The sequence below is a fragment of the Cricetulus griseus genome, assembly GCF_003668045.3.
Source record: "Cricetulus griseus strain 17A/GY chromosome 1 unlocalized genomic scaffold, alternate assembly CriGri-PICRH-1.0 chr1_1, whole genome shotgun sequence".
NCBI classification, from domain to species: Eukaryota; Metazoa; Chordata; class Mammalia; order Rodentia; family Cricetidae; genus Cricetulus; species Cricetulus griseus.
In genome coordinates this window covers 271144992-271169537 of record NW_023276807.1, presented here as the reverse complement: position 1 = coordinate 271169537, position 24546 = coordinate 271144992, and the positions used below count along the sequence as shown (strand labels likewise).

Sequence of the window (24546 nt, the reverse complement as noted above, 5' to 3'; positions counted from 1 at the left end):
TCTAATGGCCCCTTTTCTTTTCTTCCCCAAGATGAAAGACATCCCAAAGAGGCCTTTCTCTCAGTGCTTGTCCACAATAATTTCTCCTCTGTTTGTGGAGGTAAGATCCCTGGCTGCCTTTCTTGTGGGGAGGGATTAGGAGGGGGGACAAGGGGAGCAGGGCTGTTCTTTTGTAGGTGGCTGTCGGGACAAGTTGGGGCCATTAAAACGCCTATAGCAGAGGCAGGCTCAGTGTCTTCATCTCAGTGGCTTCCATAAGCCAGGCACATGCGTAGGGAAAGCTGTTTGGATTTCCATGTTTGTCCGGCTGTGTAGGTTTTACTGGGCTTAAACTATTGAAATCATTTCTCAGTAGTGACCCCCAAATCCAAATCCACCAGAAATGAGTTAATACTGTGGAAGTTCTAGAGAACCCAGAGGAAATACTTCCAGTCCCTCCCGTTCGTCTGTCCGTATTCGCCTGTGTCGTGCAACCCCCCCCCCCCCCATGCACTGTCGTTAGGAATCAGGGCTGCAACTAGAGGGGAGAATTCAGTGTTCATCGTGGTTCCCAGAGCTCAGTAAACACACAAGCATGGGCGAACCAGCGCACGACGCTCCATGCTGCAGTCTGCTTATCCAGGGCGGTTACGCACGTACACACGCATGCACGCACGCACGCACGCAGTGATAAGGGGCTGTTCAATCAGACAGTCCTGCTGATAGGGGGACTCTGGCTCTTTCTTTGCTTCTGCTTTGAGACACACAGGTGTGGGGCAGGCGGTATTAGCAAACAGACATGTTTGTTGTGTGCTGCTTCTGTGGGCCTCTCCAGTGTCAGCCGTGGTCAGTTGTCTCTTCTCCATGGCCCACTCGTAGGGCGACAGGGGTTGTCTGTTCTCAGCACCCTGCAGAATCTGAGCTGAGTCTTTCCTGACACATTTGCAAAGTCATGGAGGGGGAGCTCTGGAGGACCTGTGTGTCTGGCTTCTGCAGCTGCTACCTGGATGTTTGGGGAGGTCGTGGATCTTGAGTGAACTCAGCCCTGATGTGAGCGGCTCTTGTGCTGTACTCCGAGTGCCTTCTGGAAAGAGAGTTGGCATTGGTCTTCATGCCCGGGAGGTGTGCCTAAGCACACAGCTGTGACTCATGGGACCAGAGGAGGTGTTGCCCAAGTCCCAGGGCTCAGGGTGGCCACGTGAGAACATTTGACAGCACTCCTGGCCCTAAAGGCAGTGTGTCTGAGTTTTACCCCAGCCCATAACCATCAGGAGTGCGGCTTTGATGACCTTCATAGTAGCTGCCAGTGAATCCAGAGTTGCATGTAGTTGACCTTGATAGCACTTTCTGCAGTGAGGAGAGGGAATGGATTTGCGCCTTCAGACTCACTTGTGTGTGGAGTTGTGCAGCGTTGTTCTTGCATGGAAGAGTCAGGTGCGGGTCCTCTCTTGCCCTATATGTACATAATGTTCATAGAGGCCCAAGATAGGTGTCCCAGAGTGACTGAGCAGCCACCAAGCTCATGCCTGATCCCTTGACAGCCTGACGTGGTGGTGTCGGTGATGGCATCAGGGCCCACCCAGGTTTGTGCACACACATGTCTCATTGCTCTTGTATACATTTTCAGCTGAAGGAGAAGAGCCAGGCATGTGGAGGAAACTTGGGGTCAATAGAAGAGCTCCGAGGAGCCATCTATTTGGCAGAAGAGGCTTGCCCTGGGATCTCTGACACCATGGTGGCTCAGCTTGTGCAGCGGCTGCAGAGGTAACTGGCCTTGGGCTGGAGCGGGTTTGTAGGAGGGGAGCCTGGTGGTGCGGCATGGCTTCCTGGACTAGGAAGCTGCCACAGGCCGCAGCTTGGCATATCTCTTGGGTGCTTCATTCTTGACTGTTCCTGTTGTCCCCCAGACCAGGGGCTTACAGCAAAACCTATTGAAGGCTTATTCTGAAGTGTACAAATGAAAGAAATGAATCTGGGAAAGACCACAGAGCCTTGCATTTATAGCTCTTGCCAGAGAAATGCAAGATGCCTTAAAAGACCTCTGTGTCCGTGGTCTTACAAGCAGAGAGACAGAGCCTCAGTCACAATGCTTACTGGGAGCTGGGTTTGAAGCCAGAGGCTTTGGTGTGCCATGCTTAGAGCTGTGCTTGTAGGTCTGTGCTGTGGCTCGGTGCCTCCCACTCTTGAGGCCATTGAAGGAGAGTGGTCTCTTTAAGATTGCCCCAGATTTGATTCTAAAGGCAGCAGCTTGTTACAGAAATAAAGGAAAAATAAGCCTGAAACCCATTCTGTGGGCTCACCTGGCAGGTCTCTGTGAGTTCTTTAACTTGGGATCATTCCATATCCTCCTTGGTGGCATAAGTGTCACTTTTCTGTGATGTGTGTGCGTTTGCTGGTATACCTGTGTGGGCAGAGGTATGCCTCTCAGGAGCTGATTTCTCTCCTGTCACTTTTTAAATCCAGGGATCTAATTCAGTTTATCAGGTGTGTCTATAAACACCTCCTACCTGCTGAGTGCCTTCTGAGTGAGTGAGTGTGAGTGTGTGTGTGTGTGCGCGTGCGCGAGAGCGCGTGTTTGAATTTTTGTGGTGCCAGGACTTTATCCTTTCATCTATAGCATTCTAGGCAGTATTCTGCCATTGAGCTGTAGTCCCAGCCTTCTCACACATGGAATCTCAAATTTGCTAGAAACTACCAAAATAGTAAAGAGGAAAAACAATTTTAATAAGTTTGATATTTTCCTCTGCCAGTTTATAATCATTATAAATAATTACCTATTGAGATATTTTGCATTGTTTTCTTTGGTGTTAAACCTTTGAAATCTGCTTTGAATTACATACGGTTACATCTTCTTCAATTCAAACTTAGATTTCAAGCAGACGCTCATGGCCTTTGGGCTAAGTAGACCCTCCTAAGTTATCAGATAGACAATTGTCTCCATCAACATGGATAAGGCTTTCCATTTTCGTCCTTGGCGTTCTTGGAGCCCCACCAGCCATAGGGTGATGCTCAACCAGAGGTTGTCACGTAGGCTTCTTCCTGGTTTGTTGCCACATGAGTGGTTTGGGCAGTCTCTTCAGAAGTGACTTCTGTCTGAAGTATTTTCAGGGCTTTTGGATCCTCCACTCACAGGAGGAGAAACTTAACCCATGGCAAGTCATTTGTAGCTCTTGGTGCTCCAGGGCACTGCTCAGAGCATCTGTGAACCTATTTGAGTGCTCAGTGTGTTTAAAGGGAACTCTGGGAGGCATGTTGGCAATGAGTTTTCTTAAATATGTCCTTGGCCATCTTCCTGGCCCTGTGATTTGATGTCAGTTTTGAGTGATTAAAAAATCTTGGCCATTATACCATTTAGCATTCAAAAGCAAGACAATGTTTTTGTTTTTAAACAAGTGACATGGGCCCTACGGTTGTGACCCGGTTATTACCATCTCTCCTGTCTTTTAATATATTGCCTTCTGATGTCACATATGCAAGGTGTTCATGTGGACACACAGACCGTCTTCTGGGCCACATTGTGGCTTGCCTGGCCAGCCTCCATATTGCTGCCCCAAAGAATTGCTGAGTGTAGACTCAAACTAACCATGGGCCTGTGTCCCTGAGCTTGGTTACCACCAGTTTTCAATAGATTTTGGGCTGGAGAGGACTCTGTGGGTGAGGGGCTTCCTTCCAGCAGAAGACCTGGGTGTAGGCCCAACACCACACAAAAAGGCTTTCTGTCCCAGCATGGGGGAGGGGTGTTGGCCAGAGATACAGGTAGATTCTGGAGGCTTGCTGGCCAACCAGCCTAGACAGAATGGCTAGCTCCAACCCAGTAGGAGATGCTGTGTGGAGAAGTAAGATGGAGAACACTGGAGGGGGGATCCCAGAGATGGTCTCTTGACTCCGCAAGAGCTTGCATGGCTGTGCATCCCCCCCCCCACACACACACAAAGCAGGATGATCCTAGGTGTCTTTTGCTGTTTTAATGACACTCTTCTCCAGGGAGACTGAACTTAAGGCTTGCCTTTTATCTACTATGAGTTTTTGTGTTAGAACCAGAATTTTCTTTGTCATTATAAACTCTTGTATAATAGATCTGGTAACCTGCCGGTTCCACTGGTGATTTTTTAAAAGACTTTGAAATTTCTGTAAAGAATGTAGAGTTTTGGTTTGGTGTCAGCAGTTTTGTTCAGGTGTGAGAAATAATGTATACTGATTTCTCTCTTTGCTTTCTCCTTAGATACTCTCTGAGTGGTGGAGGAACTTCAGCTCACTGAGATGCCTTTGGCATCGGGTTTGGTTTTTCCTTTCTTCTTCATCTTCCTCCTTATTAAAAGTCAATGAGCGCCTTTGCTGTCTCTGAGAAGAGGTGTCACGGAGGGGCCCCGCCCTCCTGTAGCCGCCAGCACCTGTCCAGGGACACGGTCCTCATCGTGCTGCAGCCAGTGGAGTCTTTCAGATGGGGTGGGGAGGGTCTACTCCTTCAAGCAATTATTTTATTTTTTTATCGTTTTTAATTTTAATCATAGTGCACATATTCAAAGAAAAATTATCTTTAACAAAAACCCTGAAATGTATATTTGGGTTGTGACAAGGCAGTTGAAGACATGCAACCTCAGGTACCTGCTTCATGTTGATAGCTCCTGCCCCGGGAGACTGAGTCGCTCTGGTGGATCATGTACAGACTTGTATATAGCGTCATTTTTACGGAAATTTTGGCGTGCGTAAGGGATCACTGTGTACACATCGGCCAAGTGCTTCTGTAGATAATCTATCTCTGTGGAGTAAATATTTGACAGGCCAGAACTTGAGTCTATTGCCTTGCCTTTATTACATGTAAATTTTGAACTCCGTGACCAGTGATTTGGATTTTATTTTGTATTTACAGGGTCTGTCATGAATAATAATTAGCACCCTCCCAACCCCCACGGAACACTCCTGTTTGTACCTCAAAAACATGCAAATTCTCCCTCACTTTCCCTTTGCCCCCTTTGGTACTCTTGGAAGTTTTTCTTTCTCATCGATGGTACTGTTTTCATTGTGTTTTCAGTTGGGACATATCTTTTTTCACAGAGCTTTACATTACTCTGAGTTCCTCCCGGATGAAGCACCCTCATCTAGTCTTTGTTGAGTTGTGCCTTTGTGTCTGCACCAGCTGTACCGTCCTGTCCACACCTTTCCGTTGAACCTGGTCGTAGAATCTGCATATCATTTTCCCATCATGAAAGTGTCTGAATGCTTACACCAATAAATTTTATAACTCACTCATTTTGCATACTGTTCTTAAAAAACATGGCTCTGCAGAGGGGTCGGGGCACTTGCTCTGCACACGCGTATGGTTGGGTAAGCGTATGTGTGGAGACTCTGGGGAAAGGGCCCAGATGTCAAACAGCCAAACGTCCACGTTAGTGTCCTATGCGACTGTGTGGCTGGTCACTGGGATATGGCCAGTTCGGGTTTGCGGAGCTGCTGATGCTCTTGCCGAGGACTTGGATGGGTGGGTTCAGTTCTCGTCAAGGAGCTGGTCCTGACGCTATCAGCCAGGCTATCTGCTTGTGTACTACAGAGCGTTGCTTGGCAGGGTGGGAATTCTTGGGTTCTCAGAGCAGGTCTTACTCAGATCTCTGTAGTGTTTCCATTTGCTCATGCTGATTTTGTCCTCTTCTTGGAGTGCTGGGTCTCAGGGAACATAGTTTTTGGAGCAGGAACTTTGGGTGAACTTGGGGATGTCTGCTTGGCCTTGTGGGTGTGTGGTAGCCTCGATGTTACAGGAAGGGCAGCCCAAGACTAGAGGTCCTGGCTGAGATGACAGTTTAGATTAAATGGGGGTCTAGGTTTTTAGACTATAATAAATTGTGGTACTCTACAAGAAGTAGATTTGGGCTGGATTAATTATTTCAACCAAGGATACATTTTGGCTAGGGGAAATAGAACCAACCACAGTTGTGACTGTGTTTTTGTTTTTTTAAGTCTGTGTATCACGTGTGCAGTGCCCATGGAGGCCAGAAGAGGACGCTGGAGCCTTTGGGACTGCAGCTAGTTGTGAGCTGCCGAATGGGTGCTGGGAACTGACTGCAGGTCTTCTGCAAGAGCAGCCAGTGGTCTTTGGCCCCAGTACCGTTACCTTACAGCTAGAGTGTTGAAGTTTGAGGGTATTGTGCGTTTCCTAGCGTGCTCTGTACTGGAGTGCTGTGTGCTTTCCTGTGTGGGGCCTGACACATCAGCCAAAGGCAGGAGTCACTCAGAGGTGCATGTACTCTACGGAGTTTGCCTGTTTGACTTGAAGAGGGTCTCTGAGGGCAGCAGCTTTTCTGGTGGATAGAGTGCTCTAGTTTTACAAATGGATACTGATAGGCCTTTAGATAGTGAAGCCAACCATTTTTGTTTTCTTTCTTTTTTTTTTCTTCTTCTTTCTCAGTGCTGGGACACAAGCCCAGGGGAGTGGTGGGTCAGGGCTTTCCTGGGCTTCCCGTGCAATCCCTGCTGCCTGTCTTTAACACTAGCTGGTGTGGTTGAGCTGTTGAAAGTACTAGATCCTGGTTAAGCTTATGTTTTCTGAGACTACAGGCAGGTCCTCTGGTCAGTTACTGGATTCCAAGGCAGTGTCTGCCTGTGAAAACAACACCTGATCCTTTGAGAATGTATTAGAAAGTTCTCTGGGGGATGTGGGGTTTGACTGCCTTAGAGTCTCCTGCTCAACAATGGGATGGTATGTTCTATGGATGTGTCATTTATCTGGCATCCGTGTGTCCATCTAGTCCTTCGTTCAGATCAGGGCCCATCTCAGAACTGTCACTGGCACCTGCCTGGCATCACAGGCTTTTGTGGGTGAGCTCAGCGTGACTCAGGAAGTCTCTCTCTGCCATACCCAAGCCATTCACAACTCATAGTCTTCGAGGGTGCCGGTGCCGTGAAGTAGTGTGAGGCAGGTCAAGTGCTGACTGGGAGGTCTGACTCATGGGACAGGTTGTCATTTGGGTAGTTCACATTGACTAGGAACTCAGGGTCCTCCTGCCTTGGCCTTCTGAGTGCCGGGATCACATCCTATGTGAGTGGATCCACCAGTTCTTGTGGGAGATCGTGGGATCCTGGCAGCTGGGGTTTGGTTTCTTCACGGAAGAAGCCACTGTTTTGTTCTCGAGTTGCTCATCAAGGTTCCTGTTTAGTTCTTTATGTAGTCTTTTATACTTTTCTTGGTTTATATGCATTCTATTTCTTAAAAAACCTGGCTTCTGTGTTTCTGCTTTAAAATGTGTCAACGGAGGTGGAGACACTTTGGAATGAGTTCCTGAGTACCCACGATGTCTGTCATCAACAACCAATGAAACTCTCAGAAGTAATTGCTGTGTCTTGTGTATTGGGGGCTGTCAGACTCTGTCCTAGCCGCCCTGCAGCTGTATAGAAGTCAGAAGTGCCTGTCACACGGGAACCACGTATCTTAGCAGACAGTCTGGAATTACACTGCTGAAGGAAGTCTTGTCTCCAGCCCTGCAGGAACTTGGTAACAGAGGGAGCCTGTTCCCAACACTGGGCATCTGGTGATGGGGGTCCCCCGGATGAGTCACAGCACCAGCACCACGGGGATCTAGTGATGGGGGTCCCCGGATGAGTCACAGCAGTGTCTGGATGGTGAAGACCTGTAGACACCCCTCCCCCCCAATGTGTTTCTGTCGGGAGCCCAGGAAAATTCCATTAGAGGATTTCTCGGGGTCCAAACCTCCGGTTCCAGGAACCAGGAACTCGGGTTCACATTGTGTTTGCAGATGCCAGCTTATCTATTGAATAGCATAGCCTCAGCGGAGAATGCCTGGTAGTTCGCATCTTTACAGAGCTAAGCATTTGAATAGGCCTGCACCAGGGCAGGTGTATGTGACAAGAGAGGAGAGATAGTTGAGAGATCTGTTGACAGGGTCTAGGAAGATGAGTGAGAAAAGGCCTCGTGGTCGGGGAAGCACAGTTAGATTACAGCCAGGAAAATGCTGAATAAACAAGAGACCCTAGTTTTGTACCATGGCACTGAGAGCTCTCTAAAGATGACAAGATGCCTGTGTCTGGTTTTTAAATCGCTGTTGGGTTGCTAGGAGTTTCCAAGTCCACTCTCCCCCACTCAGGCTGAACCTTGTGGCTTCCGTGGTTTGGGCTGAGACATAATGGGCCACGGCATGTTTCCTGGCCAAGCCTTTACTCATCAATGTGCCAGAATGTTTTATTTCCTCAGTACCATGCCTGGTGTCCTTTCCCCTTGCATGTCCACCCAGTACCACCCTTCCGCCCATCACAAAAAGACAAGACAAAGGTGGTGGTTTTTGCCTTCAGACTTATGTGTGCTGGATTGTGGCGTGAGGTATTTTTATTCCCTTTTGTTAGTACTTAGAGCCATCTGGTACATTGTAAGGCAAATGATTAACACATCTCACTGGTCATCCATCAGTGGGTCGTGGACACCAGCCACAGCCCCTTGACGTTGGCGGGTCTGTTTCTCGCTGGGATGTAGGGCATTGGGAGAGGACGTGCTGATGTGGCCATCTTGCATTGTAGAAGGCTCTATGCATGAAGGGAATGGCAGCCACCCAGCCACCCTGGAGAACAGGCAAACATTTTTCCACTGGGAGGCTTAGGTAGTGTTTGGCAGCCAGGTCCCCAGAGGAGTCTGTACAAGATGTGGGGTGTCATCCATCTGTACCCCATGCCCGGAAGGAATGAGTATAAAAAGAAAGACTTGAAGACATAACTACTAGAGAATGTGCAGGTTCAAACCATGGCGTCAGGAGGAACTGGGTCCAGTCACCAGGGCTGGGACTACGTACCATTACCATACAGTGAGTGCTTCTCTGCGAAGCTCACTCAACACCCCATAACATAACAGCACAATGGCTTCGGTCAACGACATACAGCTTCTCATGCTTGTGAAACAGACAGCAAAACATCACAGCCTAAGAGCCCCCATTTTACACACCACGCACGGGATGGTGACGCCCAGGTATTGCACTGGATATCTGCTGCTCTTAACAGAAAACCCCACTACAGTTTGTAAATAAGAATCACAAACAATTTGGTCAACTTCCACCAAGAAAATAGGTCTGGTAACCGGGGTCTCACTGGAGCCAAACCCTTCAGTGGAACGGAGTGCCCCACAAATTGCTTATTAGTCAAGGGAAGTGAGTCCTATGAGTGCCCTATTATTATAAAAGTAGAAAGACTGAAAAAAAATGAAATCCAAAAATGATCTCATTTGCTTAAGACTGCGCCATTTGTTGTAGACACTGGAGAAATCCATTTTGGAAAACAGCAGTCTGTGGGTGGAAAGGAACACAACACATTCCTTCCTAAGAGAAAAAGCACACTTGTGTCTTCAGGTGAACGGACGTGTGGGCTCTGCCCTGGGGTGCGCTTGCAGGGCAGGCTGTCATTTGGCACTCTTGATGACAATGTCTCCATACTGGCACAAGCTAAAGCGCCCCCAGGAGAATGGCAAGACAAGCCCACCCCCTTTGCCTGGAGGGGAAAGACTGTTCCATGGAGAGATTAGTACTGGAGACGACAAGGTTTGGAGACACGCCTGTGGAGGGAGGTGGGCGAGAACCGGTGCAGATAGATGTTCAGTGTGTTCAGACAGGTGTGAATTTTGCCAGGCTTCATTCTATCTTCCAAGAAAGCAGCCGTGACTGGAACAACCAATGTGTCCAGCCATCAATACAGGTGAGATTCTTTGTGACTCAAAATGTGGGCCCGAGAGGCTGAGCAGGTGGTAGCACTTCGGATGACTTCCATCCACCTAAAAAAAAAAAAAACGGAGGAGACATAAAAGTGCCTCACATGCCTGTGCCAACAACAAATTTGATGTTGATTACGACTTCCAAAGAACAATGGAAGATCAGAGTTCATCAAGGGTTCCCATGGTGACCCCAATGTTTGACACACCTCACACTAGGTAGTTTCAAAGACCCTGTGAGGGCTGCACTCCCACCTGAGGGAACCATCATTAATACACTTGCAATAAATAGGGGCAGCACTGTCTTTGGGACACACCAAGTCTGGGCACTGCTAGTTGTCACAGTTGAGGGTGTTACTGGCACCGGATCTCAGGGTTCAGGGATATGTTCAGAATAATCTATCTCAATAATTTACCTGGTTCAACACATCTCGGGTGCAGATAAAGGAGGCCAGAGGCCACCACCTCTTAGGATTCAGCATGTCAAGGCTGCACGCCTTGGGTCTTTCCAGGTGAGGGTCTACACTGAGAACTGCTACCTTCTGGGCTCGGCTTAGGGACTGCTTGGCTGGCTTTTGTGGGCATTTCCTAGGGACTGCTTGTAGCAAAGCTTTGTGCCAGGGAGGGAACACGCAGCAGCCAGGCCACAAGAGAACGTGCTCCCGAGGTGGGAACTGGCACGTAGGGACACTGCAGTTCCGTGCCTTGGGGTTACACTGCCCCGAGTTCACACCCAAAAATCTGGCGGCCTGCGTCTATTCTGACTTCCTGGTTAGATGAAGATCACTGCCCTGGGGTCTCCTACCCAACACCTAGCTCACTTTTTCTTTGCGTGGTCCTTTGGCCCCATGAGTACTGCTTGTGGGCCACCTTCCTGATATACAGAGCACAGTGGCGGCGTGTGCTCACCGTACCTGGTTGGTACCTATTCGTATCACTAAGGGAGCTGGGACTGCACCTGCCTCTATGATGCCACACTGGGGGGCCAGGAATACGAAGCAAGCCTACAGAATACATACTAACTGGAGACAAGCCCTGGTGTCAGGACGGAGCCTACCTCTCGAATGTGTATTCGCTCTCAGCCCTGAAGTAGTACACGTGGGACTTGAAATGCAGCTTGAAGACGTAGTCCTTGTGAATGTTCTCAGACTCTGAGGGAACGGTGAGTGAGTAGCCCAGCAGGGGCAGGCTGGCGAGGGGGTGATTGTCCTGCAGAGAGGACAGAGGCCGCTATGAGGGAGTGGTCAACAGTGGTGCTGCTGCTCTCTGACAGGGCTCCAGCTCAGGAGTGAGAACAGAGCAAGCCAGGCTTGCCCAATATGGCGTGGGTCTGTAAGGAATGGAATCTCCCTCTTAAGAGGAGACAAGCTCCTGTCTCCTCCTTAAGGGCCAGTCCATTAGGACAAGTCAGTCACCTGGATACGAGACCACCCTCAGGAAGGTGTGGTTGTCTAAAGACAACGTGTGCACTTTTCTTCCCAGAGTCTGTCCCTGAGCCACCGCGAGGTCTGTCGTCAGAGAAGCCTGTTTTCTCATCAACCTTCTACTCTGGTGCTGGCGTTAAGCTTCCTACCAATGCTCTGGGATTCTTTATCCTTTTCCCCTCGCGACTGTGTGTCTGACCCCCCTGACAGCGTGTTTTGTCCATTCTCCCAGAAGCCTGGAGTTTGATGGCTTACCGGCCCTGCTAGCTTGCAACTGTCAAGTTTCCATTTGGGTCCATTCCTTGTCCCCAGGCATCTGTGTCTCCTCTTAAATTCAGGAACACCAAGAGGGACTCACAGACCCCTGCTGACACTTCTTCCCTGCCTTGAAATTACATAAGCGGAAAAGGCAAACTTGCCTCCCCCCACTTTCTGAGCAGCAGCTAGTAAGGAAGCTCCTGGAAGCCCATCTTTGAGCAAATGACAGTGTCAGTGTTTGCTTACAGCTGAAGGTCCCCGATGGACGTGGCTGGCCCTGGAGTCCTGCATTTCCCTCAGGCCAGGCTGCCTGCTAGAGCTGCATGTTTCATGGAGGCTATTCATTTGCTTGCCTCGTTAGGCCCAGCCACCCCATGGGGCATTTACCTGGTGTGATTTGTAGAAGAACAGGCAGAAGTTGGTGAAGACTACCCACAGCTTCTGCCACCCGTTGCTGTTCTTGAACTTCCTCAGCAGGTTCCCAGACAGCTGGTTCTGAAAGACAAGCAGGGGCGTCCAGAGTGAGAAGAGTCCATGCAGCCTCCGTGGTGGGTACTGGAGACCCCAGCACTGAGAACGGGTTCCCCACACAGGCATATTATTGTGTGTTGAGGTCGTCGGGTTATATGATGAATTCTTGTCACCTGTCACAGACCATGCTCACACAGGTGTTGACTTCTTGCTGCTGTAGCCACCCTTGAATGTGACGTTGGGGGGTATGGTGGTTTCAGGTATTGTCATTAGTTACAAGCAGTCATACTGGGGGTTAGGAAGGACCCTCAGTCCTAGGTGTGGTGCCCTGAAGAAATGATTCGGGGACACCATGCAACAACAGAGACAGGTGAGAACACCAGGGAAGGCCAGCCAGTGAGCTGGGAAAGGCAAAAGGCCCACCATGACTGACTTCTGACCACCTGCGCTGTGAGAAGCCATCCAAGTCCCTGAGATTCTGGTCTTTTCCCTGGGAGACCAAGGACTGAAGGAGGCTCTCTTGCGCAGCTCTATGCTGCCACCTAGTGGGACCGTCAAGAAGCCACTCTCCCAGCCCCTGCTTCAGGGCACCCTTAAATCCTGCAGTTCCTGTAAGAATTCAACAGGGCAAGGACGCAGCACAGACATGGGCGCCAGCTACCTGAGACAGTAAAGAGGTCCATCTGTTCCCTCCCGACAGGAAACCTTCCCGTCAAGGGCACTGAAAAGAAGTTGAGTGTAATATGGTGAAGGCTAATTAACACCTCCTCACAGTTCACCAGAGATGGTGAGATTACTGCACAGTTTAAGAAACGACATAGCTGGGCTGGGGAGAGCTCGGAGCACACCCTGTCCTCGCGGAGGACCTGAGTTGGGTTCCCAGTGCCCACAGCTGGTAATCACAATGGCCTTCATAACTCCAGCTTTAGGGGATTCAACACCCTCTTGGCTTCCACAGCACTCGCAGGCATATAATAACCCAAACTCTGCCATACTTAAAATCTCCAAGTCTGTAACTGCCAGTAAGAGCCCAGAGGCTAGAAACTGGTATGGAAACATTTATAAGTTCTATCCTTGAGCTCCTCAGACTGATGGAAGCAGTGTAAGCTGAGAAAGACTGCAGTGAGAGACGGGATTCTGCCCACATCCCAAAGAGCTTTGGCCATCCACCCACCGGGTAGCCCCTACCTGCCTGCAGGAAGGGAAATGGGAGTTTCGGGCAGCCGCGAGCCTTGCTGTCTATGAGACAGGCCCCTCACAAACTCTTCTCCTGGCCCACTTAGAATTCTTCCTAAGCAATGTAACTGCTTTGTCCTTGCCACGTCCCTAGTCACCAACCCCAGCTTAGTTCCTAGCAGTGTCTGGCCTGTCAAATGCCACTGTCCTGAGCCCACGTTCGTATGGATGGCCCAGGTCAGCCTCAGCTGTTTGATTCTGAAACAGCGGGCACCCTAAACGCATTGCCACTCGGGGACTGACTGAAATTACTGTCCTACTACAGGTTCCACCAGTCCAGGTCTAGCGTCCTGTCTCCAGGCCCTGGGAATGTAATCCAACACAGGCTGATAAGCAGATGCTTGAAGGCAGACCTAGGAGAGGGCCAGGTGCTCACCAAGGTGGAGTCTGGGTCATAGGATACACATACAATCTGGGAGATTCTCCCCCAAGGCCCTCTGTATGGAAGACGACAACCCATCAACCTCTTGACCTGCATTCTCCTTCTAGTGCCCTGCAAAGATAATCCAGTATTCTAGCCAGTGTTCACGGCCATTATGACAACCACAGAGGCCTACTGTCCCCCAGCTCTGAAAAGACACCGTCTGTCTCAAAGCCCCCACTGGCTCTAACTACAGGCAACACTTGCTCCCACAGCCTTCCCACTTGGGGCCCTCCTCCTTGTGATGGCTCTGACAGGAGGCAGAGCTGGGGGCAGTGAGAGGGAGGGGCCCTCGAGTCCAGCTGCCTACCTTGGATGTCAGACTGAAGCAATGCACCCTGGGAGGGGTGTTCCTGGAGAGTGACATAACAGCTAAAGTTCCAGGGCTTCTGAACCTGCATCATTATTGCTTCTGAGTGTGATACTGTCAACAGACTTTGATGGGGAAGTACTTCTGTGTGTGTTTATCTTACTGATTGTTGAATAAAATACTGTTTGGCCAATGAGACAGCAAGTTAGACAGGACTAGGAGTCAAAAGAGGATTCTGGGAAATGTAGTAGAAGTGGTGATCCAGGCAGGAAGTGACATAGCAAGGAGACTCATATTTAAAGAAGGAGAAACAGGAAGCACCCTCTTTTCCCTTACGCTCCTGCTCCAGTGGCTGGATGTGATCCACCGGCAAGGAGGGACGCCAATAAGTCTTATAAAATATATAGATTTATGATAATTAAGACTGAGCTAACAGATGAGAATCCTAGTCATTGGCCAAGCAGCTTCGAACCCAATACAAGTTTCTGTGTATTCATTTGGGCCTAACTCGAGCAGGCGGCTGGCGTGGGGCTCAGACGGCTTTTGGCAACAAGAATTCTTGAGGGGTCAGGCACAGGTGTGACAATCCTACAGGCCAAGAGGCTAACCCAGATGGCAGGTGACAACGGTTTAGGAATGTTAAACACTGAGCTGTAAGCAATGGGCTGAAGTTGACAGTGGTCTGTACACTCCTGACCACACCGCTGAGGATGGGAGTGCCGCCCTCAGGAGTGAGACCCGGGGAGCAACCTGTGTCTCTATACCCCGCCCCTCTAATAGCCCAGGTGCCTCCAGGGTCTTGAGAGGCGGGATTTCAGAAGTGAAGCAGGCAGTGAGGCTGAGAGAGCTTCTTCAAGCTGTCAGCGCATCTGTGGCAGTACTGCCTCCCCACAATGGTCTTCAGCTCTTCTCTGGGCCTTCAAGCAAGAGTCCCCCATCTCTGTGACACGCCTCACCTGGATGCCCTCACACACAGACCTAGAGGACAGGCAACCTGGAGGCAGGGGCAGTGAGCAGCCTCTCATGAGGCAGAAAGTTGGAAATATGACCACGGGATACCAAAGCTACCACACTAATGGAGAAAGGGAAGGCCTGGGAGAGTTAGGGTCTTCGGTCTCAGCTGGGTCCCCCTGAAAATGTCTTCAGGACACAGCTGGTGTAGGAAACTCAGTAGGTCAGTCTGAACTGTAAAGGCCACTTGCAGAACACAATTCCAAGACTCTGGCTTGAAGGATTTGTGGCATGCCTCCCTTCTCTCTAGATCAAAGAACAAACCACTCCTGTCCTGGGCTCACATATTATGGCCCAGTCAAGTCAGGTATTAGCACTTTGTACATCTTAAAAAGTCAGTGTGGTCTTTTCCATAGAAGTTCCCCCACATGGGACCAGAGTCAGAGGCACTGAAGATGGAGAAGACAGAAGTACCCCCTTGCCTAGAGGGGACTAGAGCCTCATACTGGCAGGTGCTTTGCTGTTCCCAAGCTTGTCGGGCAATGCTGTGGCTGCTTTGTGGTGGGATTTGGAAAGTTCTGGAAGTTTAAGTACAGTAATCCAGAGGAAGGCTCGCCTTCAAAGCAACTATTCAGGCATGAGTCACAGGGCCCATCCAGAGGTTGGTCCTGCTAGAATCACCTCAACCACTTTCAGACCTGGCTGTCTGGGGGCCAGAGCACTGACTGCTCTTCCAGAGGTCCTGAGTTCAATTCCCAGCAACCACATGGTGGCTCACAACCATCTGGCCTGCAGGCAGACATGCAGAACACTGTATACATAATAAATTAAATAAAATCTTTTAAAAAATGACCATGGCCAGGCTTACAGGTGACGGGAAACGAAGGTGAAAGAGCAGCACCCGCGTTGACAAGGGAAGTGTGCCTACTCGGCCACAGCGGCCTTACACCCGTGGCTTGCTCTTGTGTTCCGGATGCTCACACAGGAAGGGGCTGTCAGTGGCCAGGTATAGAGAACCCTGGGTAAGTTCTGAAAGCAACCCCCTCCTCCTCCCAGCACACCTCCACAGCCGCACTGGAGTCCACCGTGGAGCCACGCCCCCTGGCTCCCAGCCACGCCCCCTCTCCCAGGACACCTCCACAGCCACGCTGGAGTCCACCGTGGAGCCACGCCCCCTGGCTCCCAGCCACGCCCCTCTCCAGGACACCTCCACAGCCACGCTGGAGTCCACCGTGGAGCCACGCCCCCTGGCTCCCAGCCACGCCCCCTCTCCCAGGACACCTCCACAGCCACGCTGGAGTCCACCGTGGAGACACGCCCCCTCTCCTCCCAGCCACGCCCCCGCCCCGCCCCCCTCCTAGCACACCTCCACCGCGATGCTGAAGTCCACCATGGAGACGCTGGTGTTCCGGTGCCAGCACACATGCACCATTGTGTTGCCGCGGTGAGGTGCCTGGCGCTCCAGAGATGTTCTCGAAGCACTCAGGTCGTCCTCAGACTCCTGGTCAGCCGCCGTGGTCTCATCTGGGGACTCTGCAAGAAATCGTGAAAGGCGACACTGATACTGTCCCTTCTAATACAAGCTTTCCCGTCATGCCAGAGAAGGCTAGGGGTGGGGACTCCTAGTATGGCCCTCCAAGGTGCCAATGGGTAGGATTCTAACGAACCCTCCATGGTGGGGAGCATGCTTCCAGTATCCCCTGCCCTGGCTGGGAGTCCTTCCTGCCGGTGGACACTGGGCCTGTGGCCGGCTCCCCCTCCATCAATACTGGCTGATACATGGCTTCGGAGAGATGACGACTCAGCTCCCCTGCACCACTTCAACATGGTTCCCAAAAAGCACAGAGAGGAGGCCCCCTGCTAAGTCATGTGTGCATCCACACCACGTACTGTTGTCAGGGGGGCTGCTGGCCAGGAGCTCAGAGGTGGGTCCACTGCTTTTCTCTGCCAGGTCAATGGCCATCTGGATGTCCTCCATCCACTTTTCCATCTCTGACCGGGAACTGGAGACAGACATGATGTCAAGCTTTTCAAGACCATGGAAGGCCAAAGGTAAACAAGAGGAGTCGGGTTCAGGAGGAGTTACCTGGCGGCCACGATGATAGACTGCCGCTGGCCCCGCAGGGTCAGGCAGTGAGGTACACCCCACTCCTCTTCACTCTCCTCCATCTGTGGAAGAGTTGTCAAGTCAGTGCTGAGCGGCAAGCCACACACTGGTGTATCTGTAGACGCACACCAAACTGGCTACCAGACCCGCAAAGGCAGAACTCACAGCGGGACTCGGGACCAGAGGAGCCCGTGCCTACCGTCAGGGAAGGTACTCTGAGGGAACAGTCAGAAAGACTAGGGAACATGCTGCATCAATCCTTCAGGCAGCTCATATCCCTCCTCTCCAGATTCTGAGAAGGTTGGCATTAGCCAGGTCCATATGCAAAGGGGGGTGCAAGCTGACCAGGATGTAGTGTGGGGCCTGCCTTGGTGAGGAAAGTTGGTTTTGTCCTCACAGAATGGGCAGCTAGGGCCAGCATGAGACAGACAAATTTATACCATAGGGCTCAAGTTAACTTGCCCTGGATTCTAGAAAGACCATCCTGTGGCCTCATATGTGCAGAAGAGGTAGTGTTTCCAGGGTTCTCTTTGCTAATAGACACTGAAGTATCTGCTCTCCATGAAGAAGGCACGCTAGCTCTGGACACTTACCGTCATGCCATACAGTGGGAGCTGTCCATGGACTTTAAACTGGTTAGACGCTGTCAGCCCCCGGCTGGTGTACAGCAAGACATCATTGAACTAGAGGGACAAGAAGAAATGTGTGGGCTGAAAGGCTCCTTCTTACCTCTCAGTCCTCCAAAGGGAGTGGACAAGTCCCAGCCCCATGATCTTCCTCACCCACTGGCAGACAGGGTTCTGGGACTGTCAGGGACAAAATGCTTGCCCCACTCACCAGAAAGAACATTCGCTGTTGGAGCCCCTTCCCAGAGAGTTTGCTGAGGCTGCCCAGGCGGATGAACTCCTGTGGAACAGACAGGGCCTTAGTTTACCAAGACTGTGAGAATCTGAGCTGGTGCCTGGATGCTGTCCTGAACCCTGCCCCATGGCCGGTATGGCACTAATTGGTGATCAATGAGCAAGAGAGCAAGTTCTGAGCAGGCAACACTGCAAGCAGCAATAATTATGAGTGGTAGATTTTATGTGTATTTTAGTCCAATCTTGGCCCCACGTTGGGCGCCATTTTGTTGCCGGTTTTTCTTTCCCGCCAGGTTGGTCCCACAGTTGTTTCAGCCAAATAAGCACATGGATGCTGTATTATTAATCTGTTGGCCAATGACTAGGGCTTCTTATTGGATAGCTCTGCCTTAATTATTAACCTATTTCTATTCATCTGTGTATTTCTATGTGGTCTTACCAGAGAACGTCTGGTGCGTCCTTTCTTCCTGGTTCTTATATGGCGACTCTTTCCTGTGCTTCTCTGCCTACCTCTCCTAGAATTCTTCTCCTCTCCTAGTCTCGCCCATCTCCCTGTCTCTATTGGCCACAGTGTTTTATTCATCAACCAATAAGAGAAACATATTCTAAAGGACATCCCCTATCATCTTAAGCTGTGTTCAGGTAGACACTACTGCTTTGATATAATTCCAGATACTTCAGGGACAGGTAGGAGGACCAAAAGCCCAGGAGTTAGGAACTAGCCTAACAAGACTCCCATCTTAGGCTGGGCATGGTGGCACACACTTAATTCCACCACATGGGAGGCAGAGGTGGGTCAATCTCTGAGTTCAAGACCAGTCTAGTCTATGTAGCTATTCTCTCTCAGGGCTTCTCATCCCTGACCATTTCACTCAGCTGACTCAACAGTTTAGGGAGGCAGCTTGGCGGGCCAGTGACTACCCTAGTACGGTGGCACTGAAGTTGGTGGGGACATTGACTCCACCCTCTCTTGTAAATGAGCTCCCTTTGCTGAGCAGGCGGTGTGTCTGACTCATCCCATGTCTCCCTGTTAGGGCCACACAGGAGCCTGAAGTTCTGTGTTATTCCCATGTTTAGACACATGAGCAAAGTGATTAAGAAATTTGCCCAAGAGCGCCTGGCTGGCTCTCAGGTGACAGAGCCAGCACCTAGCATATCGTTGTGATACTGGGCTGTATGGCTGCCACCCCAGGCTCAGAACAAGGTGTCACTGCTGTGGGGTAGGCTGGGCTCAGAGCATGGCTGCTGATGCCTCCACGCAGCTCCGACACAGCACCAGTTAGTCACCACGAGTCCCAGCTGCTGGTCTTAGAGTGTCCTAACAGTACTGTGGAGAATCCTACTTTAATGGGCAGGCAGGCCCAGACCATCATCTGGGGTTTGTTTCCTAGTGGCCAGATTGCCATTCTTAAGAAGAACCCTATTCCTCAGCAACAGAGATGTCTGTCCATCTGTCCAGATTAGGAGAGCCACACAGGTGGTATACCCATCCAGGTCTAACCTAACCTTTCTTTCTAAACACTACAAAGAGTCCCCACCCCAGGGTGGGGGTTGCCTACTGTCCCCCTTTGCTCTACGCTTATTCTGGTTTTCATCAACTGTTTCTACCTACCCAAGGCAGCCACTAGCCTTCCAGATGGTGACTCAGGCCACACTGTAACCAGTGACTCCACACTAAGTGAGCATTTAGTCCCTGTGTTTCTGTGTCGTCTGTGTCATTTTTTTTTTTTTAAACAGGATCTCGTTCAATCTTACTGACCTGTCAGACAGTTTCACCCCCTCTCCTATTGCTAACCCTGAAGCTACAGCAGGTTACTGCAATCCAGTATGCTCTTTACAATGTTCACAAATGGTCTCTGCACCGGGCAGCATAATGCATTACATGTTTTTATAATGTCCAAACAATATAAATTGCATTGAGTCCTCTGGGCTTCCCTAAGTATTCCACAAAGACAGCAAACAAGGCTGGTTGTGTGCCCAGTCCTGGTAGATAGAATGAGAACTGAAATGAGCTCAGGCTGCTTTTACTATGTAACTCACAACTTGCTTCCCAGCCACTTTCTTGGATAGGTTTGCTGACAAGTACCCAAGGCTTCTCCCATGCTCTAGAGTCACGTGGATTAAAAGCTGCACGGGCATGGGCCAGGGAATCTCTTTTTGTAAAGTGCCTGTTGTAAATGCAAGCATGGCAGGTATATGCATTTGTGAATTCAGTGCAGGAAGGTAGAGATGGGGGCATCCCCTGGGCTCGATGGCCACCTGGCCTAGCCTACTCAGTAAGGCCCAGGCTAGTAAGAGACTCAGAAACACAAAAGTAACGGAGGTGAGCCACACCTGAGGGAGCACCTCAGAGATGAACTCTGGTGTCCATACAGGCACTCACACACACGCACGAGAGCTATGGCAGAACTGATTGTGACGGCTCATAACCTGTAATCCTAGGACTAGGACTCAGGAGGCCGAGGCAGGAGGACCAAGAGTTTGAGAGCAACCTGGGCTGCTTGTCCAAAAAAAAAAAAAAGGCAACTAACAAAGTAGTTTGCAGGCAGCAACACGGCATGGTTAGATGAGCCGGAAGGACCCCAGTTTTCTGGAGCTCTGTCTGAAGGTTAAGGCAGACTTTACAGCAGCAGATCAGAGGCCAAAGATTTCCAGAAACAGGCTAGGGCAGGGTATGAAGACAGCCAGCCATCCCACAGAGACATCAGGTGAGGTGCAACAAACGACTGAATCATTGTGATCCCTGGGCAACTTCCCCTTAGGAGCGTAAGAGAAAAAAAAAATGTGGGCCATTATCTTTCTGTTGCCACGAGGCTGGAAAGAATGTCTGTGCAACATTAGCCTGTTTCTGGCAGGGTGGCAGTGGAGCCAGGTGGTAACAGCAAGAACGAGTGTGACTTGCCCAGAATCATGCATACCATGGAGCTCGGAACCACAGTGTGTGTCACTGTCCCTGGCATTTTCCCACTGTACTTTCCATTTTCACTTACATGAGGAGAAAAAAAAAAAAGAAAATGAAAGCTTTCTTAAACCCACTTTACAATGAGTGTCGTTGAGAAGACAAGGACATACATGAGCCTATTTAGCCAATCAGGGGCCAGAGCTGACCAACTGCACTAGAAACACAAGGCATTCCCTGCTCCCTCAGGCGGCTGGAGAGGACCAAAGTGGCTGGCTTGCGGTTCCAACCCTGACACTGTCTCTGGCGTCACTCCAACCTGGGCTTACCCTTCCAGGGATCACAAGATTGTCAACGCCAATCAGATCTTTCTTGAGCTCATGTAGCTTCTGGAAGTTCTCCATCTTGATCATCGTACCATGTAACTGTGCCACCATCTCTGTGATCTCCGCCAGCGCAGCTGAGGAAGGGAACAAGTGCAGTTAGCAGAGACAGGACCTTCAGCCCAGCACTCCAGGATGGCCACGCCCCAGGGCGCTCTGTCTCAGCCAGCGTGACGAGCTCAGGCCTGCTGCATCCTCACACATGACCACCCAATTTAGTCCAGCAGACGTTTACTGGGAATCCACTGGTCGGCAGGATTGGAGGAGGCTCAGGGTGACAAGGATGGCGCCTTAGCCCCATGACATCATGTACAGGGGCAGCCTCTGTTGTCATGGGGCTCTGTATCCCAGTCCCTCAGCAAGGCCACCTTACGTCTCAAGTCGGGTAGCGCTTTAGTCCACTTAACTGTCAAGGACAAATGAGCCCCAGGAGCACTAGAAAAACAGAATACAAGTTGGCCAAGCGTGTCAAGGTGGCACAGCCCATCCCCCCTTGTGGGTGACAGGCCTTTAGCCATCTCATGCTAGCACCAGTGACTTGTAATACTGATTCCCTGAGACAAGGAGAGAGAGAGTGGCCCAATGCAAGGGTCAGGCAAAGGTTTAGGTTCTAGGAGGAAGATTCGACCAGAAGGGTTGCCACAGACCAGGTGGCTGGAATTGCACACCGAGGTCCACAGGCAACAGCGGCGTCATGCCCTGAGCACCGGCTCCCTCCATGGATCACCAACACTTCACTTCATCAAGGTGCCGGCTCAAAAGGGCTCGTAGAGCCAGGTGTGGTGGTGCACACACCAATCCCAACCTTAGAGGGGTAGAGACTGTGGTTCTGTCCATCTGAGTTCTAGACCAGCCTGGGTTTCCTAGAGAGTTCCAGGTCAGCAGCCATACAGGGGAGACCCTGTCTCAAAAACAAACTGTGTGTAGGACTTGACTGTACATTCTAGATGAAGTCTCAAGGCCCACATTCCCCTGTGAGATCTTTGCCCTGCTCCCAGGCGAGGCTTTGCAGGGTTGGCAGACTGATGTCTGGCTTGTGGTCATAGCTTCAGCCTCTCCCTCTGCATTTCATACCAAGAGCATCTATTTTCTGGAATGTGCCACAGATCCTGTCTCCTTTGGGCCTGCGTATATGCCCTTCTGGGCACTCTTCACGAATCCCTTCCTCTTCAGGTCAGCTCTTTCTTGAGGCGTCCTTTCTTGAGAAGCCCTGCCTTAGCTCCCAGCTCTCTCCTCTCATGCCCTGTTCTTCCCTGCTCAGGGTAGGGAACATTCTACCTTGTGTGGAAGACACGATGGGATCAGAACCTGGACAGGGGGTGCCCAATCTTTGCTACTGCAGCGTGATGCTGACAACGTCTACAACGATTCTGGTCCAGAATCGTGCAATTAGATTAAAAAAGGAAAGCAAACAATTCAGACAGGCTCTGTGGTAGTTTGAATGTTATTGTCCCCCTGAATTTCATAGGGAGTGGCACTATTATGAGGTGTGGTCTTGTTGGAGGAAGTGTGTCACTGTGGGGGTCTCATATACGCTCAAGCTACGCCCAGTGTGTCAGTCCATTTCCTGTTGCCTTCTGACCAAGATGCAGCCAGCAACACGTCCGCCTGCATGTCCTCATGCTTTTGCCGTCATGATAATGACCTAAACTTCTGCACTGTAAGCCACCTCCTCAAATGGTTTCCTTAAAAGAGTTGCCATGGAAACTGCAGTAGGGATGTAAAATAAATGAAAAAATTTAATAGAAAATCAAAAGAGCTGCCATGGTCATGGCGTCTCTCACAGCAATAGAAACCCTAACTAAGACAGTATCCCAGGCTGGCCTGGATCTTCTCAAGTGTCAGGATTACAGGCATTCCCCACCACGCCTGATCTTATGTGGCACTGGGGATTGAACCCAGGGCCTCTGTGTGCTAGGCAAGTGCTCTACTAATGAGCTGTACCCCCAAGCCACACCCAGATTTTTCAGCAAAGGAATAAAGAAAAAGATTTGTATAGAAAAAGATGGCACAGGTGACCTAAGACCCAGAAGTTTCTAATACCTTTTTTTTTTTTTTTTTCCGAGACAAATGTTAACATGTAACTTAGAACTTGCTATGTAGACCAGGCTGTACCCCCACACCTGCTAAGAGCCAGGACCTTGGCATGATGGTAGACACGCACATTCATACAATGTGTTCAGGGGCCACCTCCATGGGGCCCACTCTGTGCACAGCCTGAGCTTGGTATTTGAGGGGACTCAGTTATTAGAACTGATCCTTGAAGGGACGAGGGTGGTGCAGCCAGGGCATGCAAACTCCAACAGACCATATATAATATGGGTCAAAAACAGCTTGGGTCAAATGAACTCTGGCTCAGTGAGACAAGCATGTGTGGAATTCCAGCTCTGACGTTGTCCCGAGTGACACTTGCAAGTCCCTTTCCCCAAGCCTCTTTTTTCCTGGAACTGTGAAAGATCAAGGTGAGAGCTTTGGTATAAGGCCAGACACTGTGCCAAGGGAGGGGCTGGGATGTGTGTGAACAGGGTGCTAGTTTTGGGTTCCAAGTTGTCTACTTCTCCACTGTGTGGCCCTGCACAGGTTTCTTTGTCTTTCTGGCCTCAGCTGTTACTATAGACACAATGAGTTCCCCCACGCCTCAGGCTGTGACAGAAGCCCAGAAGCAACCAGCAACCTGAGTCCACCACTTATTTCCTCGAGCAGGCCTGAGGGGGGAGTACCAAGTCTCAAGTAGGCAGGTGGAGGCAGGCCTCTGGGAGCAGGCTGGCTATCGATGAAGTTTCTCTAGGGTTCTTTGCCACTGACTGGACTAGCTGGGTGCAAAGGAGAGGGTGTGGGCCAACAGGGAAGAAAAGATGTCCCAACTAGCGGCATCCCCTTCCCATAGGAAGATCAAGATACAATCTCCACGTGACAGAAACCTGGCATACTACCACGGCAGATGGTTCACGGAGACCTCTCGGTGGGCGCAGCCTGGCTGCACCTCGCCTGTGTACACCTGCTGCGGTGTGCTTGTCAGGCATGCACACGGATCCTTACCTCGGCAGTCCCTAAAGTCAGCGTGGCTAGGAGGATGGTGCTTGCACAGCCGCTCCAGGACCTGTTTGTAGTGCATGAGCCGGTGCAGCGGGCGGAGGAGAAAGGTGTTGAGTGGCAGGTAACACACTTTCTGCAGCTCGAAGTCTCGGCAGAAATGTTCCAGCCGCCGGGAGCCCTTGATGGAGTTCTCCAGGGCCTCCAGGGCCTCGCTGTGCTTCCACAGGTGGGTTGCCAGGTGCTGAGGGAGGAAGCGGTGACAGTCCTGGTCAGCACGTTCACACCAGTGTGACTTGGGAAACAGAAAACCTTTGTGCTCATAGTTTCATCGAAGCTCTTTTTTTTCCTCAGATGGGGATGAAACCACAGACCAAGCTCTCCTGGTCACGTTATGAAGAGGACCCCAAAGCGTGACACAACAAACAGGAATCACCTCGGACCAGGAGGCTGCATTTCTAGAAATTGTCCCTCCATGCTTTAAAAAATTGCTTTAATACCAACAATAAAGCCCACAACA

At 50.6% G+C, this 24546-nt stretch overlaps 2 protein-coding genes across 4 annotated transcripts in view; one reads left to right on the top strand and one right to left on the bottom strand.

The window, feature by feature from the left end:
* Stk24 (serine/threonine kinase 24) overlaps positions 1-5229 on the top strand; it is a 92383-nt gene extending 87154 nt beyond the window's left edge. For both annotated transcript variants that reach the window (XM_027393909.2, XM_027393908.1), the window contains exons 9-11: positions 32-100; positions 1607-1743; positions 4202-5229. In XM_027393909.2, coding sequence (XP_027249710.1) covers positions 32-100; positions 1607-1743; positions 4202-4238 — 243 coding nt within the window. In that variant the 3' untranslated portion in view covers positions 4239-5229. The remainder of the gene's footprint in view (positions 1-31; positions 101-1606; positions 1744-4201) is intronic.
* Positions 5230-8261: 3032 nt separating this feature from the next.
* Farp1 (FERM, ARH/RhoGEF and pleckstrin domain protein 1) overlaps positions 8262-24546 on the bottom strand; it is a 259534-nt gene continuing 243249 nt past the window's right edge. For both annotated transcript variants that reach the window (XM_027393905.2, XM_027393906.2), the window contains exons 18-27: positions 24033-24270; positions 20940-21070; positions 17689-17757; positions 17445-17534; positions 16831-16913; positions 16635-16747; positions 16111-16277; positions 11743-11850; positions 10731-10882; positions 8262-9736 (exon numbers count right to left, since the gene is read on the bottom strand). In XM_027393905.2, the coding sequence (XP_027249706.1) occupies positions 9652-9736; positions 10731-10882; positions 11743-11850; positions 16111-16277; positions 16635-16747; positions 16831-16913; positions 17445-17534; positions 17689-17757; positions 20940-21070; positions 24033-24270 (1236 nt within the window). In that variant the 3' untranslated portion in view covers positions 8262-9651. The remainder of the gene's footprint in view (positions 9737-10730; positions 10883-11742; positions 11851-16110; positions 16278-16634; positions 16748-16830; positions 16914-17444; positions 17535-17688; positions 17758-20939; positions 21071-24032; positions 24271-24546) is intronic.